General features: G+C 49.2%; 1 protein-coding gene across 2 annotated transcripts in view; it reads left to right on the forward strand.

Annotated features, from left to right (window-relative positions):
- The window catches only part of KIF7 (kinesin family member 7), a 183,508-nt gene that overhangs the window by 151,958 nt on the left and 6,755 nt on the right, over window positions 1-24,795 (forward strand). For both annotated transcript variants that reach the window (XM_075345929.1, XM_075345930.1), the window contains exons 15-16: window positions 5,166-5,381; window positions 8,435-8,641. In XM_075345929.1, coding sequence (XP_075202044.1) covers window positions 5,166-5,381; window positions 8,435-8,641 — 423 coding nt within the window. The remainder of the gene's footprint in view (window positions 1-5,165; window positions 5,382-8,434; window positions 8,642-24,795) is intronic.

Genomic DNA, 24,795 nt, shown 5'->3' on the forward strand with positions numbered 1-24,795 from the left:
CTAGGCTGCTTGTATTGCACGTACTGAAGTGTTCATTTGTGTTTATGCTTGTATGCTATACACTGCACTGTACAGTCGCTAGTCTTAGCTATATTCTCCTGGAATGGCTAGACTACAGCAGCAGAAAACCAAGGGTGCTGGGGCACAGGTTTTTTTCTATGCTGCTTGTATTGCATGGGCTGCAGTGTGCATTTGTACTTGTGCTTGTATGCTATACATTGCACTGTATGGTCACTCTTCTGGGCTATATTCCCCTAGATGACTAGTCTACAGCAGCAGAAGAGCAGAGGTGCCAGGGCACAGGCTTCTATGCTGCTTGTATTGCTTGTGCTGCAGTGTTCATTTGTACTTTATGCTTGTATGCTATACATTGCACTGTACGGTCACCAATCTTGGCTATATACTTCTAGATGGCTAGTCGGCAGCGGCAAAAAAGCAACACAGATTTTCAGTGCTGTTTTTACTACATGGGATGCTGTTCATGACACCGTCCCATTGTGTGCATGCTCCCCTGTAGCACTTCGTCTGCCGGGGTCTCTAGCACTTCGTCTGCCGGGGTCTCTACTAGTCGTGGCCAAAGAAACCACCTGTCATCCCTGCCCAAGGACAGGGACGGAGTTGCAGTTTCGACAGATATATTGTCATAAGATAGAGACTTGCAGTCCAGACAGGCCATGGGCAATCTTCCTGACCAACCTCATTTGGAACGGGGGGGTCCCAGGAGGACTCTCTGTATGATAAGGCAGTTCTCCAGGACTTTGATCCTGACATCGCTATCAATCCGGATACACCGGATGGTAACGCCATACGGAATGATCCTATAGCGTCCATCAATGGAAGGTTGGATCTTTCTCCCTCAGCTCCCCCAGTGGAGGAGTCAGCTTCACAGCAGGAGAAGTCCCTTTTCAGTATCTCAAACGGATATTGAGTATTTTTCTGGCCACGCTGACTTCAGAGAAGCAGTCCAGAAACACCACGCTTACCAGATAAGCGTCTTCTCCAAACGTTTTTAAGATACACGTTATCCCTTTTCCCCTGACGTGGTCAAGCGCTGGACCCAGGGTCCAAAGGTGGATTCTCCAATCTCCAGGCTTGCGTCTAGAGCCATAGTTGCACTGGAGATGGGGCTTCACTTAAAGATGCCATTCACAGACAGATGGACTCTGGTTGAAATCTGTCTAGGAGGCTATCGGCGTGTCGGTTGCTCCGGCATTCACAGCCGTATAGGCAACCTAACCTTTTCAGCTGTTCTTGCGCAGCTGGCCTTGAGCACATGTACATCTGTACCGCAGAGGCGTCCGTAACTCCGCAATGTCTGCACTGCGACTTACCCTATTAATGCTGTCCTAAAAGTACAGTCGAGGTTTCGGTCCTTCCCAAGCTCGGGCAGGTCCCAATTGTCCTCGTGCAAAAGGGCTACAAAACCTCAGACGGGCTCAGATTCCGGCCGGGCTCAATCACGCCCAAGGAAGGCAGCCGGAGGAACCGCTACCAAGGCGGTCTCCTCATGACTCTCAGCTCTCTCTCTCTCTCCGCATCCGCGGTTGATGGCAGACTCCCCCGCCTTTGGCGACATTTAGCTGCCACAGGTCACAGACCGGTGGGTGACGGACATTGTGCTCACGTGCACAGGACAGTGTTCTGTTCTCGTCCTCCGACTCCATTCTTCAGAACGGCCCCACCTCCCCACCGAGCAGATGCCCTGCTGCAGGTGGTGGACGCTCTAAGAGCAGAAGGAGTGGTGATCCCTGTCCCCCCTCAGGAACGAGGGCGAGGGTTTGTACTCCAATCTCTTTGTGGCTCCAAAAAAGGACGGCTCCTTCCGTCCTGTTCTGGACCTAAAACTGCTCAATAAGCATGCGAACGCCAGGCGGTTCCGGATGGAATCCCTCCGATCCGTCATTACCTCAATGTTTCGAGGAGACTTCCTTGCCTCAACAGACATCAAAGATGCCTATCTCCACGTGCCAATTGCTACGGAGCACCAACGTTTTCTACGTTTTGTGATAGGAGACGACCATCTTCAGTTCGTAGCTCTGCCATTCGGTCTGGCGACAGCCCCACGGGTGTTCACCAAGGTCATGGCAGCAGTGGTAGCAGTCTTGCACTCTCAGGGACACCCGGTGATCCCTTACTTGGACGATCTACTCGTCAAAGCACCCTCCCTCGAGGCATGACAACGCAGCCTGAATGTTGCGCTGGAGACTCTCCAGACTTTCGGGTGGATCATCAATTTGGCAAGGTCAAATCGGTCACCGACTCAATCACTAACGTATCTCGGCATGGAGTTCACACTCTATCAGCGATAGTGAAGCTTCCGCTGAACAAGCAGCGTTCACTGCAAACAGAGGTGCAGTCTCTCCTTCAAGGCCAGTCGCACCCCTTAAGGCGCCTCATGCACTTCCTAGGGAAGATGGTGGCAGCCATGGAGGCAGTTCCCTTTGCGCAGTTTCATCTGCGCCAACTGCAAGGGGACATTCTCCGCCAATGGGACGGGCAGTCAACCTCCCTGGACAGGAAAGTCTCCCTTTCCCAGACGGCCAAGGACTCTCTGCAATGGTGGCTTATTCCCACCTCATTGTCACAGTGAAGATCCTTCCTACCCCCATCCTGGGCAGTGGTCACGACAGATACGAGTCTGTCAGGGTGGGGAGCAGTTTGTCTCCGCCACAGGGCTCAGGGGACGTGGACTCAGCAGGAGTCCACCCTTCAGATCAATGTTCTGGAAATCGGGGCAGGGTATCTTACCCTACTAGCTTTCCAGCAGTGGCTAGAAAGAGAGCAGATCCGAATCCAGTCGGACAACTCCACAGCGGTGGCATACATCAACCACCAAGGAGGGACGCGCAGTCGGCAAGCCTTCCAGGAAGTCCGGCGAATCCTCATGTGGGTGGAGGACACAACATCCACCATATCCGCAGTTCACATCCCGGGCGTAGAAAACTGGGAAGCAGACTTCCTCAGTCGCCAGGGTATGGACGCAGGGGAATGGTCCCTTCACCCGGACGTGTTTCAGGAAATCTGTCGCCGCTGGGGGGTGCCGGACGTCGACCTAATGGCGTCTCGGCACAACAACAAGGTCCCGGCATTTATGGCACGATCGCGCAATCACAGAGCTCTGGCGGCAGACGCCTTAGTGCAAGATTGGTCGCAGTTCCGGCTCACATATGTGTTTCCACCTCTGGCACTCTTGCCCAGAGTACTGCGCAAAAAATCAGATCCGATTGCAGCCGCGTCATACTCGTCGCCCCAGACTGGCCGAGGAGATCGTGGTACCCGGATCTGTGGCATCTCACGGTCGGCCGACCGTGGTCACTACCAGGCTGGCCAGACTTACTGTCCCAAGGGCCGTTTTTCCATCGGAATTCTGCGGCCCTGAACCTGACTGTGTGGCCATTGAGTCCTGGATCCTAGCGTCTTCAGGATTATCCCAAGGGGTCGTTGCCACCATGAAACAGGCTAGGAAGTCCACCTCTGCTAAGATCTACCACAGAACGTGGAAGATTTTCTTAACCTGGTGCTCGGCTCAGGGAGTGTCTCCCTGGCCATTTGCATTGCCTACTTTTCTTTCCTTCCTGCAATCGGGGTTAGAAAAGGGCTTGTCGCTCGGCTTCCTTAAGGGGGAAGTCTCGGCACTATCCGTGTTTTTTCAGAAGCGTCTAGCACGTCTTTCTAAGGTGCGCACGTTCCTACAGGGGGTCTGTCATATCGTACCCCCGTACAAGCGGCCGTTAGATCCATGGGATCTCAACAGGGTATTAGTTGCTCTCCAGAAGCCGCCTTTCGAGCCTCTGAAGGAAGTTTCCTTTCTCGCCTGTCACAGAAGGTGGCGTTTCTCGTTGCGATCACATCGCTTCGGCGAGTGTCTGAGCTGGCAGCTCTGTCATCCAAGGCTCCCTTCCTGGTGTTCCACCAGGACAAGGTAGTGCTGCGCCCCATTCCGGAGTTTCTCCCTAAGGTCGTATCCTCATTTCATCTTAATCAGGATATATCCTTGCCTTCCTTTTGTCCTCATCCGGTTCACCGGTATGAAAAGGACTTACGTTTGTTAGATCTGGTGAGAGCACTCAGACTCTACATTTCCCGCACGGCGCCCATGCGCCGTTCCGATGCACTTTTTGTCCTTGTCGCTGGTCCGCGCAAGGGGTTGCAGGCTTCTAAAGCCACCCTGGCTCGATGGATCAAAGAACCAATTCTAGAGGCCTACCGTTCTGCGGGGCTTCCGGTTCCTTCAGGGATAAAAGCCCACTCAACCAGAGCCGTGGGTGCGTCCTGGGCATTACGACACCAGGCTTCGGCTCAACAAGTGTACCAGGCAGCTACCTGGTCCAGTCTGCACACTTTCACCAAGCATTATCAGGTGCATACCTATGCTTCGGCGGATGCCAGCTTAGGTAGAAGAGTCCTGCAGGCGGCAGTGACACCCCCGTAGGGGAGGGCTGTTTTGCAGCCCTAACATGAGGTATTTCTTTACCCACCCAGGGACAGCTTTTGGACGTCCCAATCGTCTGGGTCTCCCAATAGAGCGCTAAAGAAGAAGGGAATTTTGTTACTTACCGTAAATTCCTTTTCTTCTAGCTCTTATTGGGAGACCCAGCACCCGCCCTGTTGTCCTTCGGGATGTTTTCGTTGTTTGCGGGTACACATGTTGTTCATGTTGAACGGTTTTTCAGTTCTCCGATGTTACTCGGAGTTAATTTGTTTAAACCAGTTATTGGCTTTCCTCCTTCTTGCTTTGGCACTAAAACTGGAGAACCCGTGATACCACGGGGGGGTATAGCCAGAAGGGGAGGGGCCTTGCACTTTTTAGTGTAGTGCTTTGTGTGGCCTCCGGAGGCAGTAGCTATACCCCCAATCGTCTGGGTCTCCCAATAAGAGCTAGAAGAAAAGGAATTTACGGTAAGTAACAAAATTCCCTTCTTCTCATTATTACACACAACTTAATTTATAAACATCTATAGTTTGATTTCTTTGTGTGGATTGGATGGGTTGTTACTGACATCTGCTGAGAAATTCATGACAATAGCACCTTTCAAAATATATTTACTTAGATGGTTGGTGACCCGTTCAATACTTGTCACCCGATGTAGGTAGTTCTTTCCTAGAAATCAATTGTACTGTTTATTGCTTTATTTTGATGGGTTTGTCTGTTCTGCTACTTTTAGGCACTGAGCAATGATATTGTCAGGGTGTCTAGCCGAATTGAAGATTTAGAAAAGGAGTTGTCAGAAAAGAATGGACAGCTTCGTCAGGGTAGCGGTTACGACCAGCAGCGTATACGAGATGAAATCAACAACCTGAGACAAGAGAAAGAGCTGCTGTTGAAGCAGAGAGTGGACATAGATGAGAAGCTGCGCCAAGGAAGCCTGCTTTCTTCGGAGGTGATTTTCTTCAATAAATATAATCTGGGTATTTTTGCCTTTTTATGGCGTTTTCTTATAATTGACATGTATCCCCTATCCACAGGATAAGCGATAAATGTCTGATTGCTGGGGACCCCATTGCTGATACATCCATCGATTACCATAACGGGGGCCTGGTACCCTCTTCCTCCTCACTGTAAGGATGCGGTGATGTGGAGTGTCAGATTAGCTTGATGAACCGCTTTAGTCAGTGGTATAGTGCCAGCAGATACAGGTGTCTACAAAAAACAATTGACTATGAGTGGGGTAGCAGCGCGGTTTTGTAGTGAGGAGCAGTCGGGAGTTCTGAATCCCCATGCAAATGGATGTTGTGGCAGAGGCAAATATACCATTGCTGCAACCTAAGCAGCTCCACAAGGGCCCAAGAGTTAAGGGGTCAAATTGTCACTTCTAAAGACAAAACAGCTTCTGTCACAGACACATAAAGGGGTGCGTTATTATGAACTACTGGACTACAAGAGCCTATAGACTGACCTTGCACAGGGGCCCTTTTCTACAACGTTTTTCTCTGTGTTGGAGGTTGCAGCAGTAGAAAAGCAATTGATCAGACACTTATCAGCTGTCCTGGAAATAACTGATAGATATCATTTCATTTGTACTAAAATTAATTTAGCAAGCATCAACATTGTTAGATCATGAAGGTTCTTGGAGAGATTTGTGTCTATATGTGTTAAAAAAAAAAAAAAAAAAAAAAAAAAAATGGAATAAAATTCATAGATTGGAATCCCATATTACTAAAATACAAAACTGTTCTCACTCAGAACAGACCATTGTGTACAATGGGCACTGTGTAATCCTTAATGCTCACTATGGAGGCACTACAGGCAACTTAAACATGTGTTACCTAGTTCTCCCATAGATTTGGGCTGATTGCTTGGCGTCTTATAGGGGCAACTTTGCTCACAAAATAGAATTGTCTAAAGCAGACCAACAACTTATTCATTTAAAGGGAAGCTGTCAGGTGCAATATGCACCCAGAACCACGAACCGTTCTGGTTGCATATTTCTAATCCCAACCTGACCATCCCAACATCTAGTAGCAAGCATAAACAGTTTTTTTTTTTTTTAAAAAAGTATTTCTAAAGATCCTTTATGATATGCTAATGAGTGCAGGGACTAGTCACAAGGGTATTCGTTCCCCCGACTAAGCCGTCCTCTTAGCCGATTAGTACTTTTGGTCATGCGCACTATGAAGCCAAGTGTACGCGTCCCTGCTGCAGAGAGGTCTAGTGCGCACCGGAAGTGCTGGGACTTCTGATCATGCGCACTGACCCTAAACCCGGTGTCTGAAGCGGTGACAACAGACATAGGTACGCGCTTCACAACTGCTGATGCTGGCCAATAGGCATTGAATAACATGTTAGCACGCCCCTGTGGGCATGCTAATATGCTAAGAGGGCGGACTAGTCGTGGTAAACGAACGCCCTTGTGACTAGTCCCTGTGCTCATTAGCATATCATAAAGGATCTTTACAAATACTTTTTCTAAAGATCTCTTTATCTATGCTAGTGTATACAGGGACAGTTAGGCAGGAATTAGTAACATGCAGCCAGAACTGCTCGTTGTCAGGTGCAATATGCACCCAGAACAGCTTCCCTTTAAGTATTTTTTTTGTAATGCTCTTGTACTTACTTTTCAAATACAATTCGATATGTTACAGGGGTCAAAAATTATCTCAAAAAATATATTATAGACCCCAGATTTAAAAAATTATCCTTTATTGTACCAAAGCTAAAATAGACTCACAGACATAAATACATTCAATGTCTCAACTGGGTTCAACCAGTTAGGGGGTAGGTATATAACAGTGTACAATTCATTTTTCTTTTCACAGACCGATAAACACTTATCCTCCTCAAAAGGTAAATACTTCAGAGGGAAAAAGAAAGAAAAAATTCAAATATTACAAATATTAAAGGGTTTGTGTACAATTCATACTGATATTTATATTCTTAACCCTCCAAACCCCTACTGAGCTCACTGCCAATCAATGGTATAGGAGCTGACTATAGAGACAAAAAGATATTTCGTCTCTATGTCCAGTTCCAACCCCTACCCAGTTAGAGAACATATATATGACCACAGATATCCAGATATAACCCCTGGTAACCCCTATTGATGATTTTTATGACCGCTATTCAACATCCATATCACACCCTTAGCCGATCAAAAAGGCAGAGGAAAAACAGGGATAACTTTCAAAATAGGCGCATCCTGGAATACCCACAGGTTATTCCCAACAGAACCAACACCCAACATATAGTGTAAACCCATCCACTGAACTGTTGATTTAGATACCGTGCACCCTATAGAATGCCAAAAGGTCACTCCCTGCAGAACAGAGACTTAATATCGGCCCAAAACCATCATCTGAACTGTTAGAAAAAAGATTTTTTGAGCAAAGCAAACAAACACATATATGCCAAAAATAGAGAGTCCAATAACCATAATTTGTTCCTTAATAGGATTCTTGATAGATGAAATATTCATCACATATCCACTGGAGGTTATTCTGAAGGGAAATATTTTATAAATGTCCTTCTTCACAGAGGTCGTTGATTTCAAAAACGTGATATGTCGCAGGTTCCTTTTGGTAATGGTTAGACACTCTGTGCTTGATAGCTTCACACTCTTAAGATACAATTTACACCTTACACCTCAACGCGTTTCCCCCCTTGTATGATAAAACCAAAGGGTTCATCAGGAGGTTTTATTGATCCATGAGTTTAATATCAATATTCAATATGGATCCCAAACACCTCAGATAAAGCATGGTATGCCGGACAGGACCACTACATCAATAGTTTAGGGGTCCAAGTAACATAAGACAGTATGAACTGGCAAAACGCCATGATAACACCCGTCACGGAAGATCCCGAAATAAGGATACCAGCACGCTCTTGTACTTACCCTGCTTTATTAAACATGGTAAAAAAGGACCTTTATTACTAATTAGAACAACCCTTCTGATACTTGTCATTCAATGTTCTGTGACTCTTCTCCCCTTTTAGGAAGAGCGGATCCTTTTCCAGCTGGATGAGGCCATAGAAGCTCTTGATGCTGCGATTGAATACAAGAATGAATCCATTACTCGCAGGCAGCGGGTTCTCCGTGCCTCCGCCAGCCTTCTCTCCCAGTGTGAGATGAACCTGATGGCAAAGCTTAGTTATCTGTCGTCCCCAGAAACTCGAGCTCTCCTCTGCAAATATTTTGACAAGGTATGCATCGCTTTCTGTAGGCGCCATGTTTCAGAGAGTAAGAAGAATTTAACCCCTTAACGACCGCCGATACGCCTTTTAACGGTGACAAATTAGGGTACTTCTTCCAAACCGCCGCTTTTTAACAGCGGTCGGAAAAAAGGGTCTTGCGCCCCCCAGAGTCGGAAAATTTCCGGGGTCTCAACTGCCGGGGGTAGCTGAGAGCCTGGAGATCATAATTCTGGCGGGGTTTTTCCGGTCCCCGCTCACGTGATCACCGGTACACACCATTTACCGATGATCACCTTACAGTAAATGACCGCGCCGGTAAAAAATCATTTATCTCCCATCTGGCATAAACAAACATGTCAGATGGGAGATAAATCTCATCCCCCGGTCCCCCGGTGTCGCCAAAGTGTCCCCCCACCTCCACCTTCCTCCCGAAAATTTAACATGGCGCCGCGCACAGCAGCGCTCCGGCCGCATTTACCCTGTTCCTCTGGTTTCTGTCACATGTGCTATGACACATACAACAGAAAACTGCTCCCCAGGCCCTGCCAGGTCACCCCCTATTCCCCCCCGGTGTTCCCCGGTGTCCCCCGTACCTGTCTCAGCTCTGATCCCCCGCGGCCCCCTCTTCTTTCACAGTGCACGCCGGTCACACGTGCAGAGCGCGGCTGACAGCTCAGCTTCCTGTGTCTGACTCAGAGACGCTGGCTCACTGCTCGCACTCTGCAGCTGTGACCCGGGGAGGGTGGGTGCAAATTCTTTGCACCCACTCTCCTCAAATGGAGGGTCTGCACTCCTAGAAAATGGGGGATACGTTCCCTGAACGTACCCCCATATTCTAGAAGGTCCAGAATCGCCGCAGGACTTTCACAATGCATTACAGCAGGTACCCGATTTTTTTTTTTCTTTTTCTTTTCAATAAATTGGTCAAAGAGGGAATGTTTTTGGGGAGTGTTTTTTCAAATAATTTTTTTTTTTGTTGTCAATTTATTTTTTTATTACTGTCAATTAGTTATGTCTGGTATCAAATAGACGCCGTGACATAACTAATTGCTGGGCTTGATGCCAGGTGACATTACACATCTGGTATCAACCCCATTTATTATCCCGTTTGCCACTGCACCAGGGCAACAGGATGAGTTGGGGCGAAGCGCCAGGATTGGCACATCTAATGGATGCGCCACTTCTGCGGCTTGCTATTTTTAGGCTGGGAAGAGTCCAATAACCATGGCTCTTCCCACCCTGAGAATACCAGACCCCAGCTGTCAGCTTCACCTTGGCTGGTGATCCAATTTGTGGGGACCCTACGTTCGTTTGTTTGTTTGTTTTTTTTTTAATTATTTATTTATAAATAATTTAAAAAAAAAACAGCTTGGGGAGCCCTCCAAATTGATCACCAGCCAAGGTGAAGCTGTCAGCTGTGGTTTGCAGGCTACAGCTGTCTGCTTTACCCTAGCTGGCTATCAAAAATAGGGGGGACCCCCACGTCATTTATTTTAATTATTTTTTTTCTTTTTGGGCAAAATACAAGGCTAGGCATCCTTTAGTGCCACATGAAAGGCACTAAAGGGCGCCAGCTTAGAATATGCAGGGGGTGGGTTGTTATATATGTTTGACATCTATCCATTCATCCATTGTAGCATTTTACGCTGTGTGCCCACAATCAGGGTTTGCAGCGTTTTGGGCGCAGAGTGTTTTCCCTGCGTCCATAACGCTGCGTTGTGCAGTAGAAGCACAGTGGAAGGATTTTTAGAAGTCCCATGCCCACTGGGCTTCTTTTCTCCGCAGCATAAACCGACCTGTGGTGCAGCTTCCCGAGCCTCAGCATGTCAATTTATGCTGCGGAGATGAGTGTTCTCTGCAGGTAGAATAGAACTAAAGTCCACAGCAGCCTGAACCCAAATCGTGGGCATGGGCAGCTGCGTTCTCCCGTTGACAACACTCACATCTCTGCAGGAAGGCTGACACTGTGTACTAGACGCCGTGTCGCTGGATCATGGCCACACAGCCTAACAGTGGGAATATTGTTGCTACAGCAACATTTTTGTGAAGTACCTGTGGATTCAAAATGCTTACTATACTCCTGAATAAAATCCTTGAGGCGTCCAGTTTCCAAAATGGGGTCACTTGTGGGGGGTTTCTAATGTATAGGTACCCAAGAGGCCCTGCTAATGTGACATGGTGCGCGCAATTTATTTCAACTTTTCCAAAATTCAAATGGTGCTCCTTCCATTCCAAGCCCTCCCATTTATCCAAACAGAGGTTTTTGGCCACATATGGGGTATCCCTGCGCTCACAAGAAATAACCTGTGGGGTTCACGTTTTGTTGTTGCCTCTTGAAAAAGTGAGAAATGTGATGCTAAAGAAACATTTTTGTGAAAAAAATGAAAATTTTCAATATGGCAACCTAAGCTTATCAAATTCTGTGAAGTATTCGTGGATTCAAAATGCTCAATATACACCTAGATAAGAGCCTTGAGGTGTCTTGTTTCCAGAATGGGGTCACTTGTGGGGGACCTCCACTGTTTAGGCACTTTAGGGGCTTTACAAATGCGACATAGTGTCCACTAATTATTCCAGCTAAATGTTCAGTCAAATGGCACTCCTTCTCTTCCGAGCCCTGCTGTGCACCCAAACAGTTGATTTCCACCACACATAAGGTATCAGCATACTCAGGAGAAATTGCACAATAAATTTTATGCTGATTTTTTTCCTTTTACTCTTGTTAAAAAAAAAAAAAAGCTGTGGTTGAAGTAACAATTGTGTGGTAAAAATGTATTTTTTTTATTTTCACAGCTCAACATTATAAACTTCTGTGAAGCACCTGGGGGTTCAGGGTACTTACCAAACATCTAGATAAATTCCTTGAGGCGTCTATTTTCCATAATGGGGTCACTTGTGGGGGACCTCCACTGCTTAGGCACCTCAGGGGCTCTCCTAATGCCACATGGTGTCCGCTATTGAATCCAACCAATTTTGCAGTCAAATTGCACTCCTTCCCTTCCAAGACCTGCCGTGTGCCCAAACAGTTGATTTCCATCACATATAAGATATCAACAAACTCAGGAGAAATTGCACAATAAATTTCATGGTGATTTTTTTTCCTGTTACCCTTGTGAAAAAAAAAGCTACCTGGTTGAAGTAACAATTTTGTGGTAAAATTTTATTTTTTTATTTTCACGGCTCAACGTTATAAACTTCTGTGAAGCACCTGGGGTACTCACCAAACATCTAGATAAATTCCTTGAGAGGCCTAGTTTCCAATATGGGGTCACTTGTGGTGTTTTTTTGCTGTTTACGTACCTTAGGGGTCCTCCAAATGCGACATGGTGTGCGCAATCTTTTTCAGCCAAATTTCCTTTCCAAAATTCCAATATTGCACCTTTCGTTCCAAGCCCTCCCATTTGTCCATACAAAGGTTTCAGACCACATGTGAGGTATCACCGCGCTCATAAAAAAGTGGGTAACAAACATTTGGGTCAAATTTTTGCAATTACCTCTTGAAAAAGTGAGAGAATTGATGCTAAAGCAACATTTTTGAGAAAAAAAATGACAATTTTCAATATGACAACGTAACGTTATCAAAATCTGTGAAGTACCTGTGGGTCCAAAATGCTCACTATACCCCTCGATAGAAGCCTTAAGGGATCTAGTTTCCAAAATGGGGTCACTTGAGGGGGGTTCCTGCTCTTTAGGTACCTTAGGGGATCTGTAAATGCAACATGGTGCCCACAATCTGTTTCAGCCAACTTTGCTTTCCAAAATGCAAATTTCTTTGTCGCTCCATTGGGAGACCCAGACAATTGGGTGTATAGCTATGCCTCCGGAGGCCACACAAAGTATTACACTAAAAGTGTAAAGCCCCTCCCCTTCTGCCTATACACCCCCCGTGCTCACGGGCTCCTCAGTTTTTATGCTTTGTGCGAAGGAGGCAGACATCCACGCATAGCTCCACAGCTTGGTCGGCAGCAGCTGCTGACCAGGTCGGATGGAAGAAAAGAGGGCCCATAACAGGGCCCCCAGCATGCTCCCTTCTCACCCCACTTTGTCGGCGGTGTTGTTAAGGTTGAGGTACCCATTGCGGGTACACAGGCAGGAGCCACATGCTGTTTTCCTTCCCCATCCCTTAGGGCTCTGGGTGAAGTGGGATCCAGGATCGGTCTCTAGGCACTGGGACCGTGCTCCCTCCGCAGCCCCTGGGAATCTGCAGGATAGGAGCTGAGTATCGTCAGGGACAAGGCCCTGCTACTATGAGGTACTCTGTGTCCCCGTGGGGACCGCGCATGGAGCGCTGGTGCCAGACACATTACAGCACTGCTGGGTGTGTTAGTGCGCCGGACATGGAGCGCTTGTGCCAGACACTTTCCAGCACGGCTGGGTGTGTTAGTGCGCCGGACATGCAGCGCCTGTGCCAGACACTTTCCAGCACTGCTGGGTGTGTTAGTGCGCCGGACATGGAGCGCTTGTGCCAGACACTTTCCAGCACGGCTGGGTGTGTTAGTGCGCCGGACATGGAGCGCTTGTGCCAGACACTTTCCAGCACTGCTGGGTGTGTTTGTGCGCCGGGGGACTACCGCGCGGCCGCGCTTATTGCCGGCCGCGCTTCTAACTTTAGTCCCCGGCTTCTGCGGCCTAGTGTCGTTTATTCCCGCCCACAAGCCTGCCAGTCAGGGAAGGGGCGGGACGCTGCACGGATCGTCAGCGGAGGGCTGGAGCATACATTAGTATCCTCCTCCCCCCTCACTCAGTACAGTGGGGCACTGGATTCCCGCACTTTTCTTGGGCACGCCCACGATCTCCTCCTCCCCACAGAACGCCGGCAGCCATTCCTGTCAGCGATTCAGACGCTGGAGAGGAGAGACAACACAGGGAGACCCAGGCAGGGAATCCGGTGACCACACAACTGCTTTGAGCGGTCGGTAAGCAGCACCTATGGTGCTGGCCCCACTGAGTACCGAAGTGTATATATATATATATATAGGCTTATAGGCTATACATTGCACTGTACGGTCGCTCTGTTGATTTTTGGCTATATACCCTCCTGGTTGTTCTCAGAGGAGACAACATGTCATCTGCAAAAAGCAAGGGTGCCAAAGCACAGGCGTACTTTGCAACTTGTACCTCATGTACAGCTGTACTACCGGCAGGTTCCACTGACCCTCATTGTGTGCAATGCTCGGCCCCTGTGGCACTTGCTCAGCCGGAGTTTCTGCGACTGGTGGCCCAGGTGGATCCACCTGCTACCACTGTCCAGGTGACAGGGACGGAGTTTGCAGCCTTTGCTGACAAACTGTCTGAGACTATGGATAAATGGTCTGCTAAAATACTGGAAGCATTGCAGTCCAGACCGGTGATTCAGGCCCCGGGCTCTATCCAATCCTTGACCCCTGGTCCCCCTCAATTGGAACAGCAAAGTGCCCCTGGGGTATCCCATAGGTCCCAGGGTGAGGTCTCTGACACGGACCGCAGTCCCAGGCCGACCAAGCGGGGTCGCTGGGAAATTCCCTCCACCTCATCACACTGTTCAGGGTCCCAGCAGGGGGACTCTCTGGAGGATGAAGCGGAGGTATCAGATCAGGATTCTGATCCTGAAGCCGCTCTCAACCTAGATACGCCTGAAGGTGACGCAGTAGTGAATGACCTTATAGCGACCATCAATCAGGTGTTGGATATTTCTCCCCCAGCTCCTACAATTGAGGAGTCTGCTTCTCAGGAGAAATTCCGTTTCAGGTTTCCAAAGCGTACATTAAATATGTTTCTGGATCACTCTGACTTCAGAGAGGCAATCCAGAAAAACCGAGACTGTCCAGACAAGCGTTTTTCCAAGCGCCTTAAGGATACACGTTATCCCTTCCCCCCCGAGGTTGTCAAGGGCTGGAGTCAGTGTCCTAAGGTGGATCCTCCAATCTCCAGACTGGCGGCTAGATCCATAGTTGCAGTGGAAGATGGGGCTTCACTCAAAGATGCCACTGACAGACAGATGGAACTATGGTTGAAATCCATCTCTGAAGGTATAGGCGCGTCTTTTGACCCAGCATTCGCTGCCGTATGGGCACTCCAAGCTATCTCAGCTTGTCAGGCGCAGATTAATGCAGTAACACGTACATCTGCCCCGCAAGTGGTGTCCTTAACCAATCAGGCGTCGGCGTTTGCGTCCTACGCCATTAATGCTATCCTGGACTCTGCGAGCCGTACGGCGGTGGCATCCGCCAACTCGGTGATACTCCGCAGGGCCATGTGGCTACGTGAATGGAAGGCAGACTTTGCTTCCAAAAAAGTTCTTAACCGGTTTGCCATTGGCTGGCGACCGCTTGTTTGGTGAGCGATTGGATGAAATCATTAAACAATCCAAGGGAAAGGATTCATCCTTACCCCAGTCCAAACCAAACAGACCTCAACCACGGAAGGTACAATCGAGGTTTCGGTCCTTTCGGACCGCGGGCAGATCTCAATTTTCCTCGTCCAAAAGGCCTCAGAAAGATCAGAGGAACTCCGATGCATGGCGGTCTAAGTCACGTCCTAAGAAGACCGCCGGAGGAACCGCTCCCAAAGCGGCCTCCGCATGACTTTCGGCCTCCTTAAACCGCATCCTCGGTCGGTGGCAGGCTCTCCCGCTTTTGCGACGCCTGGCTGCCACAAGTAAAAGACCGATGGGTGAGAGACATTCTATCTCACGGTTACAGGATAGAGTTCAACTCTCGTCCTCCGACTCGTTTCTTCAGAACATCTCCACCCCCCGACAGAGCCGAGGCTCTTATGCAGGCGGTGGGCACCCTGAAGGAGGAAGGAGTGGTGATCCCGGTTCCTCTTCAGCAACGGGGTCACGGTTTTTACTCCAACTTGTTCGTGGTGCCAAAAAAGGACGGATCCTTCCGTCCCGTTCTGGACCTAAAGCTGCTCAACAAGCATGTGAAAACCAGGCGGTTCCGGATGGAATCGCTCCGCTCCGTCATCGCCTCAATGTCCCAAGGAGATTTCCTGGCATCAATAGACATCAAAGATGCTTATCTTCACGTACTGATTGCACCAGAGCATCAGCGCTTCCTGCGCTTCGCCATAGGGGACGAACACCTTCAGTTCGTGGCACTACCTTTTGGCCTGGCAACAGCCCCACGGGTCTTCACCAAGGTCATGGCAACAGTGGTGGCAATCCTACACTCTCAGGGACACTCGGTGATCCCTTACTTAGACGATCTACTTGTCAAGGCACCCTCTCAAGGGGCATGCCAACACAGCCTGAACATTGCTCTGGAAACTCTCCAGAGTTTCGGGTGGATCATCAATTTTCCAAAGTCAAATCTGACACCGGCCCAATCACTGACATATCTTGGCATGGAGTTTCATACTCTCTCAGCGATAGTGAAGCTTCCGCTGAACAAACAGCGTTCACTACAGACAGGGGTGCAATCTCTCCTTCATGGTCAGTCACACCCCCTGAGGCGCCTCATGCACTTCCTAGGGAAGATGGTGGCAGCAATGGAGGCAGTTCCTTTTGCGCAGTTTCATCTGCGCCCACTTCAATGGGACATTCTCCGCAAATGGGACAGGAAGTCGACGTCCCTCGACAGGAACGTCTCCCTTTCTCGGGCAGCCAAAGCTTCCCTTCAGTGGTGGCTTCTTCCCACTTCTCTGTCGGAGGGGAAATCCTTCCTGCCCCCATCCTGGGCTGTGGTCACGACGGACGCGAGCCTGTCAGGGTGGGGAGCGGTCTTTCTCCACCACAGGGCTCAGGGGACTTGGACTCAGACAGAGTCCTCCCTTCAGATCAATGTTCTGGAGATAAGGGCAGTGTATCTTGCCCTAAAAGCGTTCCAGCCGTGGCTGGAAGGCAAACAGATCCGAATTCAGTCGGACAACTCCACAGCGGTGGCATACATCAACCACCAAGGCGGGACACGCAGTCGGCAAGCCTTCCAGGAAGTTCGGCGGATTCTGCTGTGGGTGGAAGCCACAGCCTCGACCATATCCGCAGTTCACATCCCGGGCGTAGAAAACTGGGAAGCGGACTTTCTCAGTCGCCAGGGCATGGATGCAGGGGAATGGTCCCTTCACCCGGACGTGTTTCAGGAGATCTGTTGCCGCTGGGGCATGCCGGATGTCGACCTAATGGCGTCCCGGCACAACAACAAGGTCCCGACGTTCATGGCACGGTCTCAAGATCACAGAGCTCTGGCGGCAGACGCCTTAGTTCAGGATTGGTCGCAGTTTCAACTCCCTTATGTGTTTCCTCCTCTGGCACTGTTGCCCAGAGTGTTACGCAAGATCAGGGCCGACTTCCGCCGCGCCATCCTCGTCGCTCCAGACTGGCCGAGGAGGTCATGGTACCCGGATCTGTGGCATCTCACGGTCGGCCAACCGTGGGTACTACCAGACCGACCAGACTTGCTGTCTCAAGGGCCGTTTTTCCATCTGAATTCTGCGGCCCTGAACCTGACTGTGTGGCCATTGAGTCCTGGATCCTAGCGTCTTCAGGATTATCTCAAGAGGTCATTGCCACCATGAGACAGGCTAGGAAACCAACGTCCGCCAAGATCTACCACAGGACGTGGAAAATATTCCTGTCGTGGGGCTCTGCTCAGGGTGTTTCTCCCTGGCCGTTTACCTTGCCCACTTTTCTGTCCTTCCTTCAATCCGGATTAGAAAAGGGTTTGTCACTAGGCTCCCTTAAGGGACAAGTCTCTGCGCTCTGTCTTTTTTCAGAAGCGCCTAGCCAGACTTCCACAGGTTCGCACGTTCCTGCAGGGGGTTTGTCACATCGTACCTCCTTACAAGCGTCCGTTAGAACCCTGGGATCTGAACAGGGTGCTGATGGTTCTTCAGAAACCACCGTTCGAGCCAATGAGGGATATCTCTCTCTCACGCCTTTCGCAGAAAGTGGTTTTCCTAGTAGCAGTCACTTCGCTTCGGAGAGGGTCTGAGCTAGCAGCGCTGTCATGCAAAGCCCCCTTCCTGGTGTTTCACCAGGACAAGGTGGTGCTGCGTCCGGTTCCGGAATTTCTCCCCAAGGTGGTATCCCCCTTTCATCTCAATCAGGATATCTCCTTACCCTCTTTTTGTCCTCATCCAGTTCACCAATGTGAAAAGGATTTGCACTTGTTAGATCTGGTGAGAGCACTCAGATTCTACATTTCTCGTACGGCGCCCCTGCGCCGCTCGGATGCACTCTTTGTCCTTGTCGCTGGCCAGCGTAAAGGGACACAAGCTTCCAAGTCAACCCTGGCTCGGTGGATCAAGGAACCAATTCTCGAGGCTTATCGTTCCTCCGGGCTTCCGGTTCCCTCAGGGCTGAAGGCCCATTCTACCAGGGCCGTGGGAGCGTCCTGGGCTTTGCGGCACCAGGCTACGGCTCAGCAGGTGTGTCAGGCGGCTACCTGGTCGAGCCTGCACACTTTCACGAAACACTATCAGGTGCATACCTATGCTTCGGCAGATGCCAGCCTAGGTAGGCGAGTCCTTCAGGCGGCGGTTGCCCACCTGTAGGACGGAGCCGGTTACGGCTCTATTATGAGGTATTATTTACCCACCCAGGGACTGCTTTTGGACGTCCCAATTGTCTGGGTCTCCCAATGGAGCGACAAAGAAGGGAATTTTGTTTACTTACCGTAAATTCCTTTTCTTCTAGCTCCAATTGGGAGACCCAGCACCCGCCCCTGTTTTTTGTGTACACATGTTGTTCATGTTGAATGGTTTCAGTTCTCCGATATTCCTTCGGATTGAAGTTACTTTAAACCAATTATAGTTTTTTCCTCCTTCTTGCTTTTGCACCAAAACTGAGGAGCCCGTGAGCACGGGGGGTGTATAGGCAGAAGGGGAGGGGCTTTACACTTTTAGTGTAATACTTTGTGTGGCCTCCGGAGGCATAGCTATACACCCAATTGTCTGGGTCTCCCAATTGGAGCTAGAAGAAAAGGAATTTACGGTAAGTAAACAAAATTGTTCCTTTCGTTCCAAGCTCTTCCATTTACCCAAACAAAGGTTTCTGACCACATGTCGGGTATCGGCGCGCTCATAAGAAAGTGGGTAACAAAGTGTGAGGTCCAATTTTTGGTGTTACCTCTTGAAAAAGTAAGAAAATTAGTGCTAAAGCAACATTTTTAGGTAAAATGTTAATTTTTATTTTTTTTCATTCCACATTACTTTAGTTCCTGTGAAGCACCTAAAGGGTTAATAAACTTCTTGGATGTGGTTTTGAGTACCTTGAGGGGTGCAGGTTTTAGAATGGTGTCACGTTTGGGTATTTTCTGTCACCTAGGCCTCTCAAAGTCACTTCAAATGGGATGTGGTCCCTAAAAAAAATGGTTTTGTAAATTTTGTTGAAAAAATGGGAAATTGCTGATGAACTTTGAACCCTTCTAACTTCCTAACCCCAAAAAAGTTTGTTTCAAAAATTGCACTGATCTAAAGTTATAACACTGAGGATCAAAGTAATCTTTCCATTGACTTGTTACATTGTATATATTGTAAAAAAGCAAAAAAGAATATCATTACTTACAGCAAGATGGAATTGCAGCTGTATAATGCTCAGGCCAAAAGACTACTGCTACTCCAGCAGGATACAGCTGAGGTTGCTTTCACACCTCCGGTTTCTGCAATGCGGCACAATCCGGCACTTTTCAGGAAAATCGCAACCGTTGTTTTTGCTGCCGGTTGCGTTTTTCCTGCATAGACTTTAATTAGTGCCGCATTGTGCTGCATGGCCTTGCGTTCCATCCGGTTTTTGCCACATACGGCAGATTTAGCCGATGCGGCGGCCGGATGGAACGTTGCCTGGCTTGCATAGAGCACTGTTCACACTAGCAGACGCACAGTCACAAACAAATATAGCATGAGGTTCCCGTGACGAGGGTTGTAGGCTTACGTCTTATGGCCATAATACTAACAAAAAAACTCATATTTTTTTGTACAGGATACAGCCAGGCCCCTTTTTGTTAGGCCTTGCTATTAGAGTTTCTGTCCGTATGTAGAGCGCAGTGGGGGTACGGCTTGGCAGCCTGCCTGATCTAATAGTATGGGCGTCACCTAATAGGCTGCGGGTTTGTGACTGTGCGTCTGCTAGTGTGAACAGTGCTCTATGCAAGCCATTAGTGTGCAGTTTTACCATCCAGCCATCACCTCCTCCATATTTGGAAGTGAGTGTGATTGGCCCCTCCTGCACCTGTGATGCCTCCACATAGTGGGGGTTTAGCTGTATCCTGCTGGAGTAGCAGTGGTCTTTTGGCCTGAGCATTATACACAGGGGCAGACTGGGGTGTCTGGGGCCCACCAGGAGAATTGACTCCAGGGGCCCACCCTACAGCTAAATATAAACACCCATTAGCGTTATCCCCATTATTGTGTTGCTTTGACTGTATACACAGGCGGCTCCTGCACATCTATATTGTGCACCATAACTGGGATGTACAATTATAGTCGTTTGCAGTAATGGGGTCTTTGGTGAAAACAAGTTATCACCGATCCACAGGGTAGGTTGGTGATAACTTATTGATCGGTGGAACCAGACCAGTGGAAACCGCACCGATCGGAAGATTGGGGAACTTTTTGCAGCAGCAGGTGGGGTGTGTGACCGCAGCTCCATTCATCCTCTGTGGGGTGGGGTGTGTGACAGCAGCTCCATTCATCCTCTCTGGGGTGGGATGTGTGACCGCAGCTCCATTCATCCTCTGTGGGTTGGGATGTGTGACCGCAGCTCCATTCATCCTCTGTGGGTTGGGATGTGTGACCGCAGCTCCATTCATCCTCTGTGAAGCAGCCAGATAACAAGCGCAGCGCTCGCAGCCACTGAGGGAATTAATGAATCAGGCGTCGAGTCGGACACAAGCTCCAGTGTAATGGGGGATAAAAGTTGCACGATCGGTGCAGGTCCCAGCAATCGGTCCACACAGATGAATAAGTTATCACTTATCTTTAGGCCACGTTCACACACTTTTTCTCTGATTTTACTGCTCCTGGTTTTGGCTTCAAATACGGAGGTAAAAAACTCACTGAATACTCAGTGTGTGAACATGGCCTTAGTAAAGGTGATTACTTGTTTTCACTGGAGAATCTCTGTAAGTGCATATTTACTGCAGTGTAATAGTCTCAGGACAGGGAGGGGAGGGGTTAAATGGTTAAGTATTTAATTTCTACTGGAAATAATCTCCCCCTTATAGAGAGAAAAAGTGACCTCCATACACAACACAATCCACTATACCAAAACCAATAATACCATATACAAGGGGGTAATACCGCCACACCGTGACCAGACAACATATTACCACCACATAGTGACCAAATACAGCCACATACAAGGGAGAAATACCACCACACCATGACCAGACCACATATTACCACCAAACAGTGAACAAATACAGCCACATACAAGGGAGAAATACCACCACACCGTGACCAGACCACAAAGTGACCGAATAATACCACATACAAGGGAGAAATACCGTGACACTATGACCAGATAACATACTACCAACACATAGTGATCAAAAGCAACCACATACCAGAGAGTAATACCACCACATCATAATTAGACCACACAGTAACCGAATATTACCACATACAAGGGAGAAATACCGCAACACTATAACCACACCACATAATGGCCGACTATAACTACATACAAAAAAGTAATACCGCCACACCATAATCAGACCACATAGTGACCGAATACAACCACATACAAGGGAGAAATACCGTGACTGACTTACCAGTGACGTCTCTAGCTGACTTTATTCATCTTCGCTTTTTCTCTTCATCCGGCACTGACCACCATCACTTCTTCCTGCCATGACGCGACTCTGCAGAAAATAAGTCACCTATAGCTGATCACTCCCAGAGCACATTCCTCACTATTTCCCCAATTTCTACACCACGTCAGACTCTTGTTCCACCATTTGAGACAGTATCCTCAAAATTAATTTATATTTCATCACTAATAATGTCCCCTAATTTGCCCCTACAGTAATTATGCCCCAAGTGCCACCATAAACCAAACATGTATGTCCCTCATTCTGGCCCCATATAGTAATTATGTCCCTCATCCTGGCCCCTTTTATTTAATAATGTCTGGGGAAACAAGTGGAATGAGAAGGGGTTGTTAATTGCTTCCTGCACAAAATATTACCCCACAATCCTGCTCTCCAAAATAGCCCCACAAAGTGCCCCTTTCCAAAATGTCCCCCCAAAAATTGCCCTTTCTATAATATCTCCCCCAACTACATCCCTGTATAAATCCCCCCTCCTCATTATACTATGCTGCCTTCCAAAATCTTTGATGCCTCATAATGCCCCCCATTGCCCTATAATGCCCCAATTTGCTTCATAATGGCCCCCATTACCCTATAATGTCCTTCCACTGCCCTATAATGTCCCCTGCTGCCTTATGATGTCCCCTACTGCCCTATTATGTCCCCCACTGCTCTATAGTGTCCCCCACTGCCTTATGTCCCCCACTGCCCTATTATGTCCCCCACTGCCTTATTATGTCCCCCACTGCCTTATTATGTCCCCCACTGCCCTATTATGTCCCCCACTGCCCTATTATGTCCCCCAGTGCCCTATTGTGTCCCACACTGCCTTATAGTGTCCCACACTGCCTTATAGTGTCCCCCCTGCCCTATAGTGTCCCCCACTGCCCTATAATGTCCCTCACTGCCATATAATGTCCCTCACTGCCCTATAATGTCCCCCACTGCCCTATAATGTCCCCCACTGCCCTATTATGTCCCCCACTGCCCTATTATGTCCCCCACTGACCCATAGTATGCTCCATAAAGTCCCCCACCGCTTCTTAATGCCACTTGTAAAATAACACTGATCCTCCCCCACCCGCAGCCCCTCAAATAAAAGTACATCTTCGGCTCCTCTGAGCGCTTACCTGTGCCTGCGCGTCCTGCTCTTCATCCCTGCAGCTGCGGCCCCGGTGATGATGATGTCGGTGCAGGACTGAGGCGTGCTCCTCTGCAGCCCTGGCGATGACGGTACGTTGCGGGGCTGAGCAGAGCTGCTCTCCCTCCTGTCACCAGCCGCACTGTACAAATGTCTTGCGCGCTTGAAAGACGCGCATACATCTGAATACCGGCGTGGTCGGTGCAGGCCTGGGGACTCCCACAGTGCACCGCTAGGACCTTTGGTGAGTCACATGACACGTGATGTCACTAAAGGTCCTGCAACTGCGAAAACGTCAGTGATCGTACAGAACTTGTACGATCACTGAAGTTTACGATTGAAAGGCTGGGTGCCAGGGCCCACTCAGGCCTGTGCATGGGCGTACCCAGGATCAAAACTAGGCGGGGGGGGGCATGCCATGGTCGTTCACATTGTAAAATATTAGAACAGAAAAGGTGAATGAAACGAAAATTTTGAGAATTAAATGTAATTATAGCTCGATTAATGACTCCGCGCCCCTCTATACACACACACACACACACACACACACACACACACACACACACACACACTACATCCCCCATTACCCACTACACACACACAAATACCATGCACCCCCCATTACCATCTCCCCACGCACACAATACAATGCACCCCCCCATCACCCCCTCCAAACACACACACATACAATACAATGCACCCCCCATCACCCCCTACACACATACACACACAATACAATGCACCCCCGATCACCCCCTACACACACACTACAATGTACCTCCATTACCCTCACACACGCACACAAATACACGCTCCATTACCCCCCCACACACACACACACATACATCCCCCCCATCACCCGCTACACACACAAATACAATGCACCCCCCATCACCCCCTACACACACACCCACAATACAATGCACCCCCCATCACCCCCTACACACACACCCACAATACAATGCACCCCCACTACTCCCCCCCCCCCCCACACACACACACACACACACAATGCACCGTCCATCAGCCCCTACACACACACAATGCAGCCCCTACACACACCACACACACACAATGCACCGTCCATCAGCCCCTACACACATATAATGCACCCCGCATCACCCCCTACAAACACACACACACACACACAATACAATGCATCCCCCATCACACCCTACACACACACACACACACAATGCACCCCCCATCACCCCCTACACACACACACAATACAATGCACCCCCCATCAACCCCTACACACACAATGCACCCCCCATCACCCCCTACACACACCTACACACACACACATACAATGCAACCCCCATCACCCCCTACACACACACACGCACACACAATACAATGCACCCCCCCATCACCCCTACACACACACACACACACACACACAAAATACAATGCACCCCCATCACCCCCTACACACACACACACAATACAATGCACCCTCCATCACCTCCTACACACACACACACACACACACACATACTACAATGCACCCCCATTACACACACACACACAATGCACCCCTCCATCACCCCCCCTCCACACACACACACACACACACACACAATGCACCCCTCCATCACCCCCCCCCCCACACACACACACACACACACACACACACAATGCACCCCTCCATCACCCCCACACACAATACAATGCATCCCCCATCACACCCTACACACACACACACAATACAATGCAGCACCCCCTACACACACACACTACAATGCAGCACCCCCTACACACACACACACAATACATCCCCCCATCACCCCCTACACACACAATACATCCCCCCATCACCCCCTACACACACACACAATACATCCCCCCCATCACCCACTACATACACACACGCACACACAATACCATGCACCCCCCCATTACCATCTCCCCACGCACACAATACAACGCACCCCCCATCACCCCCTACACACACACACACACACACACACACAAATACAATGCACCCCATCACCCCCCTACACACACACACACACAATGCACCCCATCACCCCCTACACACACACGCTACAATGTACCCCCCATCACTCCACACACACACACACACACACACACACACACACACACACAATACAGTGCACCCTCCATTACCCCTCCCCCACATACAATACAATGCACCCTCCATTACCCCCTCCCCAGACATAATACATTGCACCCCACATCACCCCCTGCAGACACAAATTACACTACCCCATCACTACACACTCCTCCCTCCCCCCCCCCCCCCTCAGAATACAGTGCTCCTC

This window comes from Anomaloglossus baeobatrachus, chromosome 4, assembly GCF_048569485.1.
Source record: "Anomaloglossus baeobatrachus isolate aAnoBae1 chromosome 4, aAnoBae1.hap1, whole genome shotgun sequence".
NCBI lineage: Eukaryota > Metazoa > Chordata > Amphibia > Anura > Aromobatidae > Anomaloglossus > Anomaloglossus baeobatrachus.